Consider the following 15222-nt stretch of genomic DNA (forward strand, 5'->3'; position numbering starts at 1 on the left):
ATATAAAAAGGGACTTGTGTTGGGATGTCCTGTTAACAATAAGCCATTATTATTACTCACAAATTGTCATCAAAAGCAGAGAAAATACTCCAATTGAAAATACTTCCTAATAATACTCTTTATTAAAAAAAAAGGTTGAGTCTGTAGGCATGAAATATTAATGTTTTTGGTACAAAATTAGCTTGAGCACCATTTTTTTATTGGCCATTTATTGACTGATATGACGGCACAGGGTACCCTGATCGAAGCGTCCTGAATATTTGTATTTTAATTCAGTTAACTTTTATGTGTTTGTAGCCAGATCTGGGCAGTAAGTACACAGCCTGGTCTTCAGTGAGCACTCTGATCCAGAAGAACCTGGTGATGAAGACCCACAACCCTGCAAGGTACAGAGGAAACACACACACACACATACGATTGATTGACACACGCATTATTTCTGTACAATTTCAGATTCAGCGTGTTTTGAAGTGGAAACGGGGGCTTCTCTTTCGTTTAAATGGAGTTCACTCTTCCTCAACAATGGAATTATGATCAGTAGAAATGGCCATGACATGGGATCTTTTACAGGTTGATCCTTTTCCGCTACAGCTCTGCTTAAACATGCAGACGTAGACGACAACATTTCCAAAAACCTTTACGGCCCCTACACACGGCTGTGTGCGTTGACGCTTGGCAGTGGGCGTGTCTTGAGCTTGGGGACTTCACGCGACCAACAACCAATCACATGCATCTCTGATCATTAATAGTAACAATCAACTGATTCTTATGTATTACACTTTCAAAAATAATTGATGCTGCAGCCCACTGACATGGTTTGAAACCAATATATTATCCAATGTGTGACCCCCCACAGCACTTAATTGTCTGTAATTGCTGCATTTTTTTCTTCTCCCACATTGAAGTGTCTTGCTCCCTCTGCATCTCACTTGCAGCCTACACACACACACACACACACACACACACACACACACACACACACACACACACACACACACACACACACACACACACACACACACACACACACACACACACACACACACACACACACACACACACACACACACACACACACACACACACACACACACACACACACACACACACACACACACACACACACAAGTTGATTGTTTACCTTAAACAGTTACTGTTATGCAGCTAAATCTAAACTTACCTTCACAACACGCAATGGATGCAGTCAGTTACCTTTTTCTTGGAAATAGGTCTCTCCTCTTCATCCAGATGAGCCCTCTTCTTTGCAGGACTCTTCTCCTTCTCCTCCTCCTCTTCATCACTGTCGACGTATCGCCAATTGGGCTTGGTAACCCGTTTAGTAGTGTCAGCCTCGTCATTGGTCTCCATCTCACAGAGTATTCTTTTCGGACTCTTCTCCCATTCTGGTGCAGATACATCAACATTAACGTGACACAGTAGCAAACACTGTACTGTTATTTTCTGTTATGGTTGCTCGCGCCGAAAAGCGTAGCTGGCTCAACATATAGTCTACAGCAGGGGTCTTGAACAGGGGGTCCGGGACCCCTAGGGGGTCCCCAGAGTTACTACAGATCTGCTATTTTTGGCAGAGGTTTGGTGTAGAGGGGGGGAAAAAGACTAAATATTGATGGCTCAAGTGGTTAAATATCTGAAAATACACATTAATGGAACATACACTGATGATAGTGCTGTCAAAGTCTATGAAGCTGTCTAAGAAATCTATGAAAATGTTTAATTTACAACACAATTGTATACAATATGTAGTGGGTGTCCCTGCTTCTTCTCTCTCTCAGCCAAGGGGTCCTCCTTGGTCTGAAAACGTTGCCTGGTTTACAGGCTTTTGTATGGAGCTATTTCAGGGTCATAAGTTTTGATCATTCAAAAAAATAAAATGTATTTGAAAGTTCAAGTTTTTATCCTGAACTTTGAAAAATACAATGATGTATTCAAAATAAAAATAAGTATTTGAAATAATTTTCAGGTTGAATATTATTTTTGATTCAGTTCAGCAATTCTTTTGAATAAAATATTTATTTTCAGATTTCACTTTTATACATATTTTGATATTTGAATCCTTATTTTTTTCCGTTGTAGATTTTTCGTTTTCAGATTTCGTTTCAAATCTTGTTTTTTCAGGATTCACATTGCTTCTCACCTTCAGATCGTTTTTCGCGTTCAGATCTTTTTTTTTCGCTTTCAGATCTTTTTTTTTCGCTTTCAGACTTTTGACTCTGATGTTGCTTGAGGGGGCGGGGCTTAGCTGTAGTGTGGACGGGCCGTCACGGCCCGTCCACACTACAGCGTCGACAGCTTCAATCTGCCCATTCACTTTGAATGGGGTGACGTCACGTTGCCTCGTTTTTCGCCGAACTGAATTGTGGGTAGCATAGCGGTCCGTCTCCGGCGTCTCCGGCGTCAGAAGTTGAACAATGTTCAACTTCTGACGCCGGAGTAGCCAGCGCCAGCCAATCAAATCCCATTTCGGAAAATCTGACAGCTCAAGCCGTAGCCAATCAAACCGCGTCTAAGCTGGGAGAGATATCCCGCCGTTCATTTCTATATTTCAAAAAAAGTCGGAGGAGAAACTAACTATCGCCGTAGCAAATCACCCGGTTTTGTATGACCAGACCCTCTTCACCTACCGGGATACAAACCGGAGGAACCAGGCACGGAGGGAGGTGGCAGAGACAGTGGGTGAAACTGGTAGGTTTTCGCCTGTTTGGGGAGTTTATATATATATTGCTCCCATAAAATCCCCGGGGGTTTTTGCTTTGTATGTCGGGGGCGGGAGATTCATGTGATTGGTTGTTGGTCGCGTTGCTTGAATAAAATCCCCAAGCTTCAGACACGCCCAGCTCCAAGCTTTTTTTGAAGCTGTAGTGTGGACGGGCGCGAGAAATATAACTCAATACTTTCTATACACAATACTCCCGTGATTGGTGGTAAACTGATACCAGCATCAAAGTTCCGTTAAGCGAGCTGTTGAGCATCGTAGTTGGCAACAATCAAGGTATAAGAGCAATAAACTGTGCTAGAATGTGAAATGACGTACTGTACTGTGCAGCCTGCGTGCGCATTCAGGTAGGCTCGCCCTGATTGGCCGGCTACATTTATGCAAATTCAGTGTGTGAACTCTCATGTATCATTGATGAAGAGTAGTACCCATAGAGTCCAGTAGAGGGCGGAGCCTGTGTGAGATAGAACAGGCTGGAAGTACGGAGCTACTTTGCGTCAAACTTTCTAAGGAGATTAATCTGCGTCCATTTTCTTTTTACGCAGTGCGGTTTCCAGAGTTATCGCACGTGGACAGCCCTAGTTTTGGTTTTAAGATCCCTGTTATACTGCAGACAAAACAGCAAGCTTAACTGAAATTTGCTTTAGAAAAAAAGTTATTGCAAAAACACATTTTATTTGTATTTGATCTTGCCCTTCTGTGTCCCTTTTATGTTTAGCTCTTGAAAGCACTTGCAATTGCATCTCATTATAGAAAATGTTCCCTATAAATAAAGCTTTATTTTATTTTTGCATAACAATCGGCACAACTTTAATGAGGAGCCATTTTTAAATATACATACTCTTTTCAGAACATCACTTGCAATTTAAATAAAGAGAATCCGATTTGTGAAAGTGCTTTTGTAAATAGAGACTCGCTATAGACTTGTTATGCTGCCACTCATTTTGTAAGAGAAGACATTCATTATTCAAATACGAGATGTTTAATTGTTCCAACAGTTATTTCAGGGCACAATTTATTCTAACATTGTTAGTGTCTGTGTGTGTGAAGTGTGTTCTGTACTATTATCACTATTGTTTTCCTGTGGATCTGTTTCAGAGCTGTCGTGACTACTTATCCTATCAAGGGATAAATGCTGAGACTGTATGGAACAACCTCATCCGCAGAGTTCCCCCGGTAAACATTCCCTTTTCTCCGTGAAAGATACATTTACACATTTCTGTTTATTTATTGTAGAGTACTTCTATTTGAGTTTGATTATTTTTAATCGTCCTCTTACGGTGGCCGACAGGTGCAAACACCCTACAACGGCCCAAAACATTTCCATTAGGAAAAACGCACTGCAGCTAACCACGGATAAGCGGGAGAAGATGGATGGATGGCACTGCAGCTACAAAAACAATGCACATACAAATATGTGCCAAAACAAATGCAAGTAAAGAAACATCTTCACCAACTTGAAAACACATGTACGGCATTTAGAAAACATTCAACAACTTGACCAAAAATGCGCTGCATAAACGAAACACTGCAAATACAAAACGATCGTCAAGAAGATCTAAACACAGCGGAAACGGGGACAATAAAAAGTGACGCACACAGCTGGGACTGAAGTCACCTAAAATGTCTGCTAAAAATCTGCTTATTTTAACAATGTGATCACATGATTCCTTCCTTCCAATATTATTGCAGATCTGCTGTAGGCTAGGTATTAGTCATTTTGAATATACCGGCAAAACCCCTTAAAACTATGAAACAGACTAACGATCAGTAACAGTTGGCCAACTTTACAATCCCCGAAGGTCAACAAGCGCTTCAGTCCCAGCTGTGTGCCACCTGGTTTCTGTTTTGTTTTGAGCTTTGTATTTGCAGGATTTTGTGTTTGCAGGGTTTTGTATATGCAGCACTTTTAGTAAACGCTGCACTTGTCAAGTTTTGGCACAACAAGGTTTTATAATTGCGTCGTTTCTGAAGCTGCAGCGTGTTTTGCCTAATAGACGTGTTTTCGGGCAGTGCAACACATTTGCATCTGTCGGCCACCGTATACTCTTAAAACCATTACTGATTGAACAATAATATCTCCCTATATTGTAATAACCAATTAAATTTTCTTTTAGACAGCCTCAAAATCCATTGCTGCAGAGGATTTGAGTTTATCTGAAACTCAACAAAGCTCACTTGAAGAGTCTTCACAAAACAGCGGTAGGACATATTTACTTTAGTATCGATGACCCTCATGCAATATAGTTGACCTTTTAAATGTATAGTATATTTCACACTAAATGTGTTTTTTTGGAAGATGTTATAATTTAGTTATTAAAGCTTGAACCGAGGGGGATCAATGAGCAAAAAACCAACAGCCAAAAAGATAATAATTTGACGATCAGTCAGTTATAGGCATGACTTGACCAGTATGATTCAATCATGTAAGTCAGGGTCACCACTTATATGTTAATCATCAGCAGTGACGTCAAACTAGAATGACTTGTACAGCAGTCAACTAAAAGCTGCAGAGAATGCCCTACACCTCAAGGTTTAACCGGTGACTGCTTTTCTTTTCTTCAGTGATACAACAAAAACAAAGACCCACTCGATTATCCTGCTTTGACCTGTTAACACATTCATTTAGAAAATCGACTGTTTCTATTTTCCGAGGGGAGTATATCTTCTCGTTGAAGGACCTCCAGTACCAGATGTTTGCCGGTGTTGTGAAGGAGAGGTTCAAAGATCTGTACTGGGAAGAAGACTTGCTGGGTGTACTGCACTGCCTGGTGAACTACAGCCCGTCCACACTGTGAGTAGGACCTCAGACACTTTCTTCCTTCATGTTGAACACTCATAGGAAGGTGGCAATGGCAGTTGTTGTTTTCGTCCAAGGCTCTCTTCAAAAACTGTTTACTCAGACCCTTTCCCCGCTAGACAAAAATCCAAGAATAGCACTAGCACCTGGCTTTTCTTTGGAGAAAGGTTACAATTGTGAAAATGTTCATTCTCTGAAAATGATTCTCATGGGTATTTGTTCTATTTTGCTCCTGAACTGAATATGTATTTCAATCAGTAGAGTGAAACAAACAAGGAAAGGATGATGTTTGTTAGAACAGAGTGTTACGTCTTGACAGAAAATATTTTGCACTTAGACTTACCAGGAGATTTGTTATTGAGGAGCAGCTGCTCTGAAAGTGAAATCCACTCCATAAGCAAAGTGATTGATTCAAATAGGGACAAGACTTCACTTCATATGTAAGTTTTTACTCTGATGAATCGAAATGGCAGTTATCCTGCATTATGTGTTGTAGACATTTCCTGGTGTTAGAATATTTACCTTTAGATAGTCCCTTTCCTTTAGTGTGTTATATAGGTTTTAGTGCATGCAAATGTTGTTAAACGCCTCATTTGGACTACTTTGTTTACTTCTGTAACATAGTGACATTACATTACATGTTACTTGTTAGACGCTTTTATTCAAAGCGACTTACATCCTCAATACTGTGGGCAATCCCCACAGAAGCATTTTGGGGTGAAGTGTCTCAGGGACACAACGACATGCTGACCGCAGTGGGGTTTGAACCTGTGACCCCCTGATCCAAACACCTACGCACAACCCACTGTGCCACACAGGCCTCCATCACTATGTAACACTCACACTATTGTCTAGTGCTCCAACACATTGAACATGATTCGCTAACGGGCGGGACATCTCTAAGCGGTTGACCAATCACAACAGAGCCGGCCAGCTAACCAATCAGAGCAGACTGGGCTCTGGTATCTGTTTTATTGTGTTGCACTGTTGGATGAGCCTGTGACCTAAGGGGGGGGGGTAGGAGACGTTCGATTCCTGTTTTGAATAGTGTGCCATCGATGGGTTTCATTCCATTTCAAAATGCTGTTTGTCACTCAGCGTAAACTTCAACATCCAATCACAGAGCTTGAGGACAAACCACGGGGTTTGTCAAGCAAAGCACATGGTGTAGTCCCAAACGATAGCTGAGGATTCTGGGTAGTGTAGTGTCTTCGGCCATCCTAAACTGAACAAATATTTGTTTCTCCGAATCGAAGGGGGAAATTACAAAAGCATTGTACACAATTTAAACCAATCAATATTGTGTAATCAACAAGGATAATCTGGTGTTTTTGAGTTGATGAGTAGTGCAGATATCACTGTAAAATCAATCGACAGTAAAGAGAATACTTACTTCCGGGTGTAAAATCCTCCGTTATCCAATGGGAATGGATGCTCACATTGCTCTCCGTAATACAATAAAGGGGACATGATCAAATCGGAATATAATGTTCTTTTAAAAAACGTTAACTAAAGGGAACAATCTATTTGACACAGCTGAAGCTCTGGCCTTCCTTAAAAACTAACTAATGTAATACAAATCACAGTTGTATTACACACAATGCATTGTTTTTTTAGAACAAAAATGTGTAACTAATGCACCATAATACATTCTGACGAAAAATTTAAATTATTATGAATACAAATAAAATAAAAGAAGCCTCCCTTGAGTTACTACAAGCTATAAAGTAGATTTTAAAAACGTTATATAGAATAAAAGCTCACTGCAGGACGTTGTAGAAATGCGTGTGTGCACCATGACAAAAGAGCCTCATTCACTTTACATTGGGGTTGTTTGCGTGGTGCCGACACGTAAATGTAACAAAGTTCGTGACTCCACCACGCAATGCGGTGTTAAGGAGTCGTGGTGGAGTCACGCATTCTGGTGAGATCAGGTTATTTCTGAATGAAGATCGGGTCGACCAGGCTAAGCTAACGTTGTATATGCTCAATCCACACTCATAACAACGGCCTACAGACATAAATAACCCAGCGACTGTATTCACCATGACACACAGTCTGTGGTTTGTACTTGTTTAACTTTTGTCTAGTTTCTGAACAGATATGAGGAGCTGTGATCTCTGTGTGCTAACTGCTAACAGCTAACGGCTGATGTGTTCTGGTTGAACGTCAGTGACGCTGATTGGCTTCCGCGAGAACGCGTCACGTGAATTTGACGCTCGAGTTGAAAAAATGGAACTCTCGCGTTTGACGTTCAATCGCGTGATTCGCGTCGCGTCCACCGCTTCATGCTCGCCGTCGGAGAGAAATCGCGTCTGTCCGCGTCTCTGCATTGACTTTACATGTAATCACGCCGCCCCCAAACATCGCATCGCGTCCGGTGTGAACGCAGCATTAGTACGGTATAGTTAGGCCTTGGTAGGCCAAGCTCACTTTATCCTGCGTTTCCATTACAATTTAGGAACTGGGATAGTAACCATCGTAACGCAGTGTAGGCGGAGCCGTGATGTCATCTTCAATGTGAAAAACAAAACTAACATCAGCCGTTAGCTGTTAGCACTCAAGCTCACAGCTCCTCATATCTGTTCAGAAACTAGACAAAAGTGAAACAAGTACAAACCACAGACTGTCTGTGTCATGGTGAATACAGTGTCTGGTTTATTTATGTCTGTAGGCCGTTGTTGTGAGTGTGGACAGTCGGAGCATATACTGCGTTAGCTTAGCCGATCTCCATTCAGCTAACACGCATTTTAAAAGGTTTTTCGCCTTCCGTCTGTCTGCAGACTTGTCAAAGCATTAATTCATGGTTTTTACTAACCGGTATCAGTATGTTGTTACTTCGGCATCATTTAGAAACATGTATTACAATTAAATCACGGTCGAATATGTTAATTTTGTTGTAGTTGCCAGCGATTCTCTCACTAGTTTAGCATACTCCAACCCAGTCTCACGGCATTTCGTGTTCACCAACACGATTTTTAATCTATTGATTCGTGTTCACCAACACGATTTGCCCCTTTTTTTCGTGTTGCACAGCACGATTTTAAAAGCAATGTATTTCTACTGCCTGCAGCACGTCTTTTTCTCCGGTCGGGTCGTGGGAGACCGGAAGCTGTGTGGTTCATAAAAACATGTTCTTACTCAATATCAAGCCACAGTTATTGCTTTTATTTTAAATCGTATAATTTCGGACTTTTGTTGCCGTCTGTGAGGGAAATAAATGGGGCTCAGAGCCTCAGAATACAGACATCTGTATTTTTAAATATTTTGTTCCTTCTAATTCGTTATTCTTTTCAAAATAACACACTGTTATTTACTCACCAATAACACACAATTATCCTTGCTTTTATTTATTGGTTTAATTCCATAATCTCGGGCTTTTTTGGTGTCCGTCAGGAACTGAATTTCAAAATAAAAATAACCGGAAACAGACGTAGGCCTATAAGGGACATTTCGAGCATCATTGCGATTGTCAACATTTCTGAGTTTAGGATGGCCGAAGACACTACACTACCTATAATCGCCAGCTATCGTTTAGGACTACAGTCCCCGTAAGGTTACGCAGAGCGTCAAACAGCTGTGTGAAATGGAACGAAACCACGCCAGACTATCCAAAACTGGAATCGAATGCCCCCCCAGAACTACACATGCTGGCTATTGTGTTTCGCAAAATGTTCTATGGGACGTCTCTACTGAACATTTTCGTTTTTCCCACAATTAGAAGTTGCCAGTATTAAACACATTGGTGTTATCAAATGTAAAACATATAATTAATAAATGGGTGAAAATCGCTTGTGTCCATAATGCGCAGCATTAATATATACCCACATGACAGCTCATTGCTACTTTGTAATTCTACTCCACTACAATTCAGAGGTTAACCTGGTATTTTTACTCCACTGCATTTATTTGAGTTACTTTGCAGATTCTGATTAATGATGTGAAATATAAACAACCCTTAAATCAGACTTTAGTTACACCTGAGTAAAATTCAGGGAAGGTGATTGTCAAGTGCCAACAATCAGGAGAGATATTTGATAGTTGGTGCTTGAGAAGACTAAACATGTATCTGCAATTGACATGAATGGAAACGAGTAATAAAGTATATTCATTACTCGTTATTCTCTACTAATAGTTCATTAAAGACTGTATATTATGGCTATTTTGCACATCCCTTTCAAGATTTTCAAAGGTTTATTGACATATCATACACAACTACGGTGTAGTTATGCAATAAATTAAACACTTGGGTCACAGGTTCCTCAACAGTGCATTACAAGACATCTATCAATATGTGTGTACCTCCACCATTAAACATATTCATATTCTGCACATTTCTTATTCTATCTACATACATAAGAGTATAATTAATGTGTATAATATCAGTTAAAATAAGTGCTTCAACATAGTTAACATTGCAGGAAAGCAATATATTAGACGTTAAGTACTTTGTCAGGCTTAATATTTATCTGTAGATAGATACCCCCAACGTTTTTTTCTTATTTAAAAGAAGACCTTAATCTGTTATTTAATGTTTAAATAAATGTTAATTCGTTGTTCTGTTTTGCACCTCCTCCTATTAATATCTTTGTACATCCTGCTCTAAACTGTTTTAGTGTAGAGATCACTTATAGTATCTTCTTGATTTTTTATATTCTATATTTCTATCACAGACCTTCTACTTTCCCCCTATGAAAGTATGTACTCTTCATATTTGTATTCAAATAATATTTGATAAAAACAATATTAAGAGTACATTATTGTTTTTATGTGTTATATTATAACACATAAAAACAATAATTCAATAACGTGCTTTAACCACTAGGCGGTGCACACAAGGTACACACAGCCATAATAACTTTGTATTATTAGTGTAGGACACGTTTTATTCATGCTTTCACATCATTTTACAGCATATTGCTATACTATTTCAGACTCAGTATTTACATTCTTACATTCAAAGAAAATCAGTAATATCTTTGAAAACTACTGTCCTTTTCTATCAGCTGTGCACCGTTATGGTGTAAATATAACCTATCTGTGAATTAGATCAAATGTAAAAGTCAGCCGAATTAGTGTTGATACTGCAAGGAGACGTATTGTGTGAAGAGAAATTGAAGATGTTGTTTAATTGTTGTATATATTTTTGATCCACGTCAAGTATTCAGTTTCGGCGGCACTTTCTCAGTTTTTCCAAAGGTCTTCTCATCAGGGCTCTATAAATAAAGAACTACGGCAGATCTGTAATATACAATGCAGCCGAACCGTGTATTACAATGCGATGTGATGACTTTCAAAGAGAAAAGCAAGAACACTCGGAATTAAGTATTATTTTATTCTTTTAAAAAATGTCCGGATTTCATATCATATAATCCCAGCATGCATTGCGGCTAAAACATCCAATAAGCGAGCTTAAAACCATAGCTGAGGATCTTGGGTAATCGCTCGAAATGCCTACGTCTGTTTCCGGTTATTTTTATTTTGAAATTCAGTTCCTGACGGACACCAAAAAAGCCCGAGATTATGGAATTAAACCAATAAATAAAAGCAAGGATAATTGAGTGTTATTGGTGAGTAAATAACAGTGTGTTATTTTGAAAAGAATAACAAATTAGAAGGAAAAAAAGATTTAAAAAAATACAGATTTCAGTATCCTGAGGCTCTGAGCCCCATTTATTTTCCTCACAGACGGCTACAAAAGTCCGAAATTATACGATTTCAAATAAAAGCAATAACTGTGGCTTGATATTGAGTGAGAACATGTTTTTATGAACCACACAGCTTCCGGTCTTCCTCGACCCGACCGGAGAAAAAGACGTGCTGCAGGCAGTAGAAATACATTGCTTTTAAAATCGTGCTGTGCAACACGAAAAAAAGGGGCAAATCGTGTTGGTGAACACGAATCAATAGATTAAAAATCGTGTTTTATTTTCTTGTATGCCTCTACTCAAAGTACAAGTGTTGGAGATGTACCCATCAACACACTCAAAGCATGTGACTGGTTTGAAGCAAGGAATATAATGCATATTACATTTTCTAGATATATTAACCACTCAACAGATTATAGAAGTTGTTTTTTTATTTATGCTTACAGCACATATCCCTACAAAGATGGTTGTTTATGTGGCCTTAGGTTCCTCACTAACTGATATGATTGTGGTCCATGTTGCATACTCAGCATTATATCACATACACGTATGAGGTCGTTGTACAAAACACTTCATTTCAGCCTTTGGTAAATCAATGCCTGCTTGCTCTTCAATATAGTGGTTGTCCCATTGTGTTTGGCTGATAAGATTATTTTGAAATCAAAATCCACCACACCAGAGGTGATGTCATATAGTCTATACAAATATAAATGCTAATGAAAAATTGCTTTTGCTTATACCTTAAATGGGTACTTACTTTTTTGTTATGAAATTGCAGTGAGAATGTTGAGATTAAAGTCAGAATTCTGAGAAAAAAAATCTGGATTCTGAGATGAAAGTCGGACATTTTAGGAAAGAGGGCAGATTCTGAGGAAAACTAAAATCAGAACTTTGAGATTTAAATTGTAATTACTTTTAAGGAAAGGAGGAAAAAACAGTCACTTCACACTTCACATGTGACCCTTATCCTCTTCTGTATGTACAAAATACAATCAAAACCTTTTTGTTTTTAATAAATTAGCCCCCTTTAAACAATCCTTTTGATGATTAGAATTGTATAAACAGATTTGAAACTGTATTTCACCCCAATCTATTTGCAATGTTTTGATATATTTCACTGAACTTGGCTGCTGCCTGGAGTCATGAGGGCTGTAACTGGCTGTTGGATGCTGTTCTTAAGAACTGAACCACATTCATACGAGTCCAAGGCCTGCTAGCTGACTCTAAAGATGTTCTCCCTCTCCTCTGGGACTCATTCCTGGCCAATGACATGCACAAACACACCCTTTGCATCTGTGCTGGTTGTGCAATTCAATCTTAGTAGTGATGATTACAAACAGGCTAATGCAAGATACTTGAGATGAAGGGATAGCGGTATTAGGAGTCTGTTAGACAGTGGGTGTATTGTGCACCCATGACAGGGTTAGCAATAAATACCCTCAGCACCATCCCTAGATCTCTTTGAATTTTCATGTGATTCTGTCCCTCTCTTTATTTTTCTCTGTGCTTCCCTGTTTACCGGTCGAGGTGTGAGCACTGACAGTCTGGACACAGGGCTCATGGAGGGAGGGGATCATTCGGCGGGGGGCAGCGATGAAAGCCCCTCTGAAGCTGAGTTTCCCTCAGGGAGAGAGGAAGGGCTGACCCAGGAGGAGCAGATGAGCCAGGACTGGCTGCAGAACATGGAGGACAGCGACTCTCTGGCATCGGAGCGACTCCTCTCGCCCTGGTCCAGAGCCGAGGGGCTGGGCCCCCGCTCCAGCCCGGCCTGGGCCCTGGCTCTCTACGGACCAGAGGGTTTCAGTGCAGAAGTAATGGAGTACGCAGTGAATCTGGGGCAGCACACGGAATCGCCATGTCTGGATGTGAAAACACAGGTGGGTAGCAAATGTCAGATTTGACCTTTACCAGGCTTGTGGAGTAACAGATTACATGCTGTGATGGACTGTAACTAGTATTCAAGAATATTACTTAAGTGTAATGTTGATGTACTAAAAGTAAAGTATTTTTTACATTTATTATTAATTATTATTATTATTATTATTATTGTTGTTGTTGTTGTTGTTATTAGTATTATTAATGTATATAATTATAATAATAATAATAATAATAACAATAATAATAATAATAATATATTTGTATTTATTGTCTACAGATTCCGATTATTAGCTAAAACAAAATATTACCAGCGAATACAAAAATGAATGAACTAATAAATAAAAATGTACATGTAATTTTAGACTAAGATATGCAGCAGAAGCATTAACATTAGCTCCACCTTTACTAGCTGTGATTAAAACGCATCAATAATCATAATCCAGTCATTTAACATATATAATATTAGTTAGTAATTAGTAAGTAAAGTTTTCCATTACTGTTAATGAAAAAAATATGTAATCAGATTTCTGGTAAATCTTTGAAAAACAAGGATTACTGGCAGAATTCCAAGTTTACAATACATTTTAAAATAAAGAAGGATATATTAGGAAGCAACACTCTGTGGGTGCATATTTATTTAAAGTGGCCCTATTGTGTAGTTTTCATTTCCTGTAGTGTGTTCTATAGGTTATAAGGGGCGGGACATCTCTAAGTGCTTGACTAATCTGGTTTCAGACAGAGGGTGAAAAGAGGTGCTGCAGCACAGGCAGTATGAGGAAAATAAAGAGCTTTTTGAACCTTAAAGCATGGAGACATGTCCCAGTAGAGACACTACATACTGATATGAACCTGAACATCAGCACAATAAGGCCCCTTTCATAGGAGAGAGAAGAGGTCTTCTGCACAAAAAAGATCTTGGAATATATCCATCAAAATATCCTCATATTTGTGTTTTATTACTTTATGGTGATAAACTGCAGCTTGTGTTTTAGTGTTTTTTCATTTCCATTCTTGCAATGTAGGCTATCTATTGTGTTATATCTAACTGCTTATTAAATGCAGTTTCACTCCCTAGTTTTATTCTCATGCTGGGTTATCGGAGCAGGATTTATGTTCTTATCTGCAATAAAGTGGGTCAGCTTTGGGGTAAATAGGACGAGAACATGTGGGGCACTTTAAGATAATTGACATATTATTCTCTCCAAACTGGATCTGAATATGAATATGTGAACTTGGCCCTCGGCAAAGAAAGTTAATATCATTTGCAGAAGAATATTAATGAATAGTCTTTGTGTTAGCACGCTTTGATGGCAGCGCTGCTTCTTCTGAAGGTTTGTGTAACCACTATGTGTAACCACTAAGGTCACACCTTAAGAGCCGTGCTGCTACGACTCCTCGATCACTTCACTACAAAAGAGCTGTTGCCTTCTGTTGCCATGGTGAAGAGAGAGAAATAAAGTGCTGCCACATATTTATTTATAACAAAGCTCTTTCCGTGAAAAGCATGTGGTGTTTTCTTTAGGCCTTGAGTGTGATTTTGAGCCTTTTTTCTTTTTTACAGGAACTGCAGCAACAGCTGATGATTGAAACAAGGAATCTTAAGAAAACAAGAAATTTCTACCAGAAGCTGCTGCAGCAAGAGAGAAAAAACAATGGTACCTATAGCATAACTGTCTGGGAATCATTTCGCCCTACATGTTTACCTTTTGCCCTCTGACGCAGCTGACCAACCTTGAGCAGCCGTTATCTCCCATAAGGAGGGGCTGCCCTAGCAAGTTGTTGATGTTGCCAGTTTATGACCGGGCAACTCTCGGTCAGAGATAGTTATTGTTGTGGGACACCTGGAACACATCCTTCTCGGGGTGTAGATGACCCCGAGCCATAAGAGACAACACATGTGATTCAGTGTCCTCAGCTGTTTAGTCTATCTATTGAAGAATGTTGATTATTACATTACATTACATTGCATTTAGCTGACACTTTTATCCAAAGCGACTTACAATAAGTACATTCGACCAGGAAGACACAACCTTGAAGAAAACAGAATCATATAAGTACATCAGGTTTCATAGAGCCAAGTATTTCAAGTGCTACTCAACTGGCTATAGATAAGCCAGTCCTTTATTAGTATATAAGCGCTCTGTTAGCAGTTCTTTGTTAGT

At 39.3% G+C, this 15222-nt stretch overlaps 1 protein-coding gene across 1 annotated transcript in view; it reads left to right on the forward strand.

Annotated features, from left to right (window-relative positions):
• Positions 1-15222, forward strand: part of LOC117459982 (kinase non-catalytic C-lobe domain-containing protein 1) — an 82159-nt gene that overhangs the window by 33202 nt on the left and 33735 nt on the right. Inside the window, 5 exon segments of the mRNA XM_034101168.2 lie at positions 302-386; positions 5295-5528; positions 6353-6366; positions 12638-13059; positions 14622-14715. Of these exon segments, the coding sequence (XP_033957059.1) occupies positions 302-386; positions 5295-5528; positions 6353-6366; positions 12638-13059; positions 14622-14715 (849 nt within the window).

The sequence above is a fragment of the Pseudochaenichthys georgianus genome, chromosome 15 (assembly GCF_902827115.2).
Source record: "Pseudochaenichthys georgianus chromosome 15, fPseGeo1.2, whole genome shotgun sequence".
Classification (NCBI taxonomy): Eukaryota; Metazoa; Chordata; class Actinopteri; order Perciformes; family Channichthyidae; genus Pseudochaenichthys; species Pseudochaenichthys georgianus.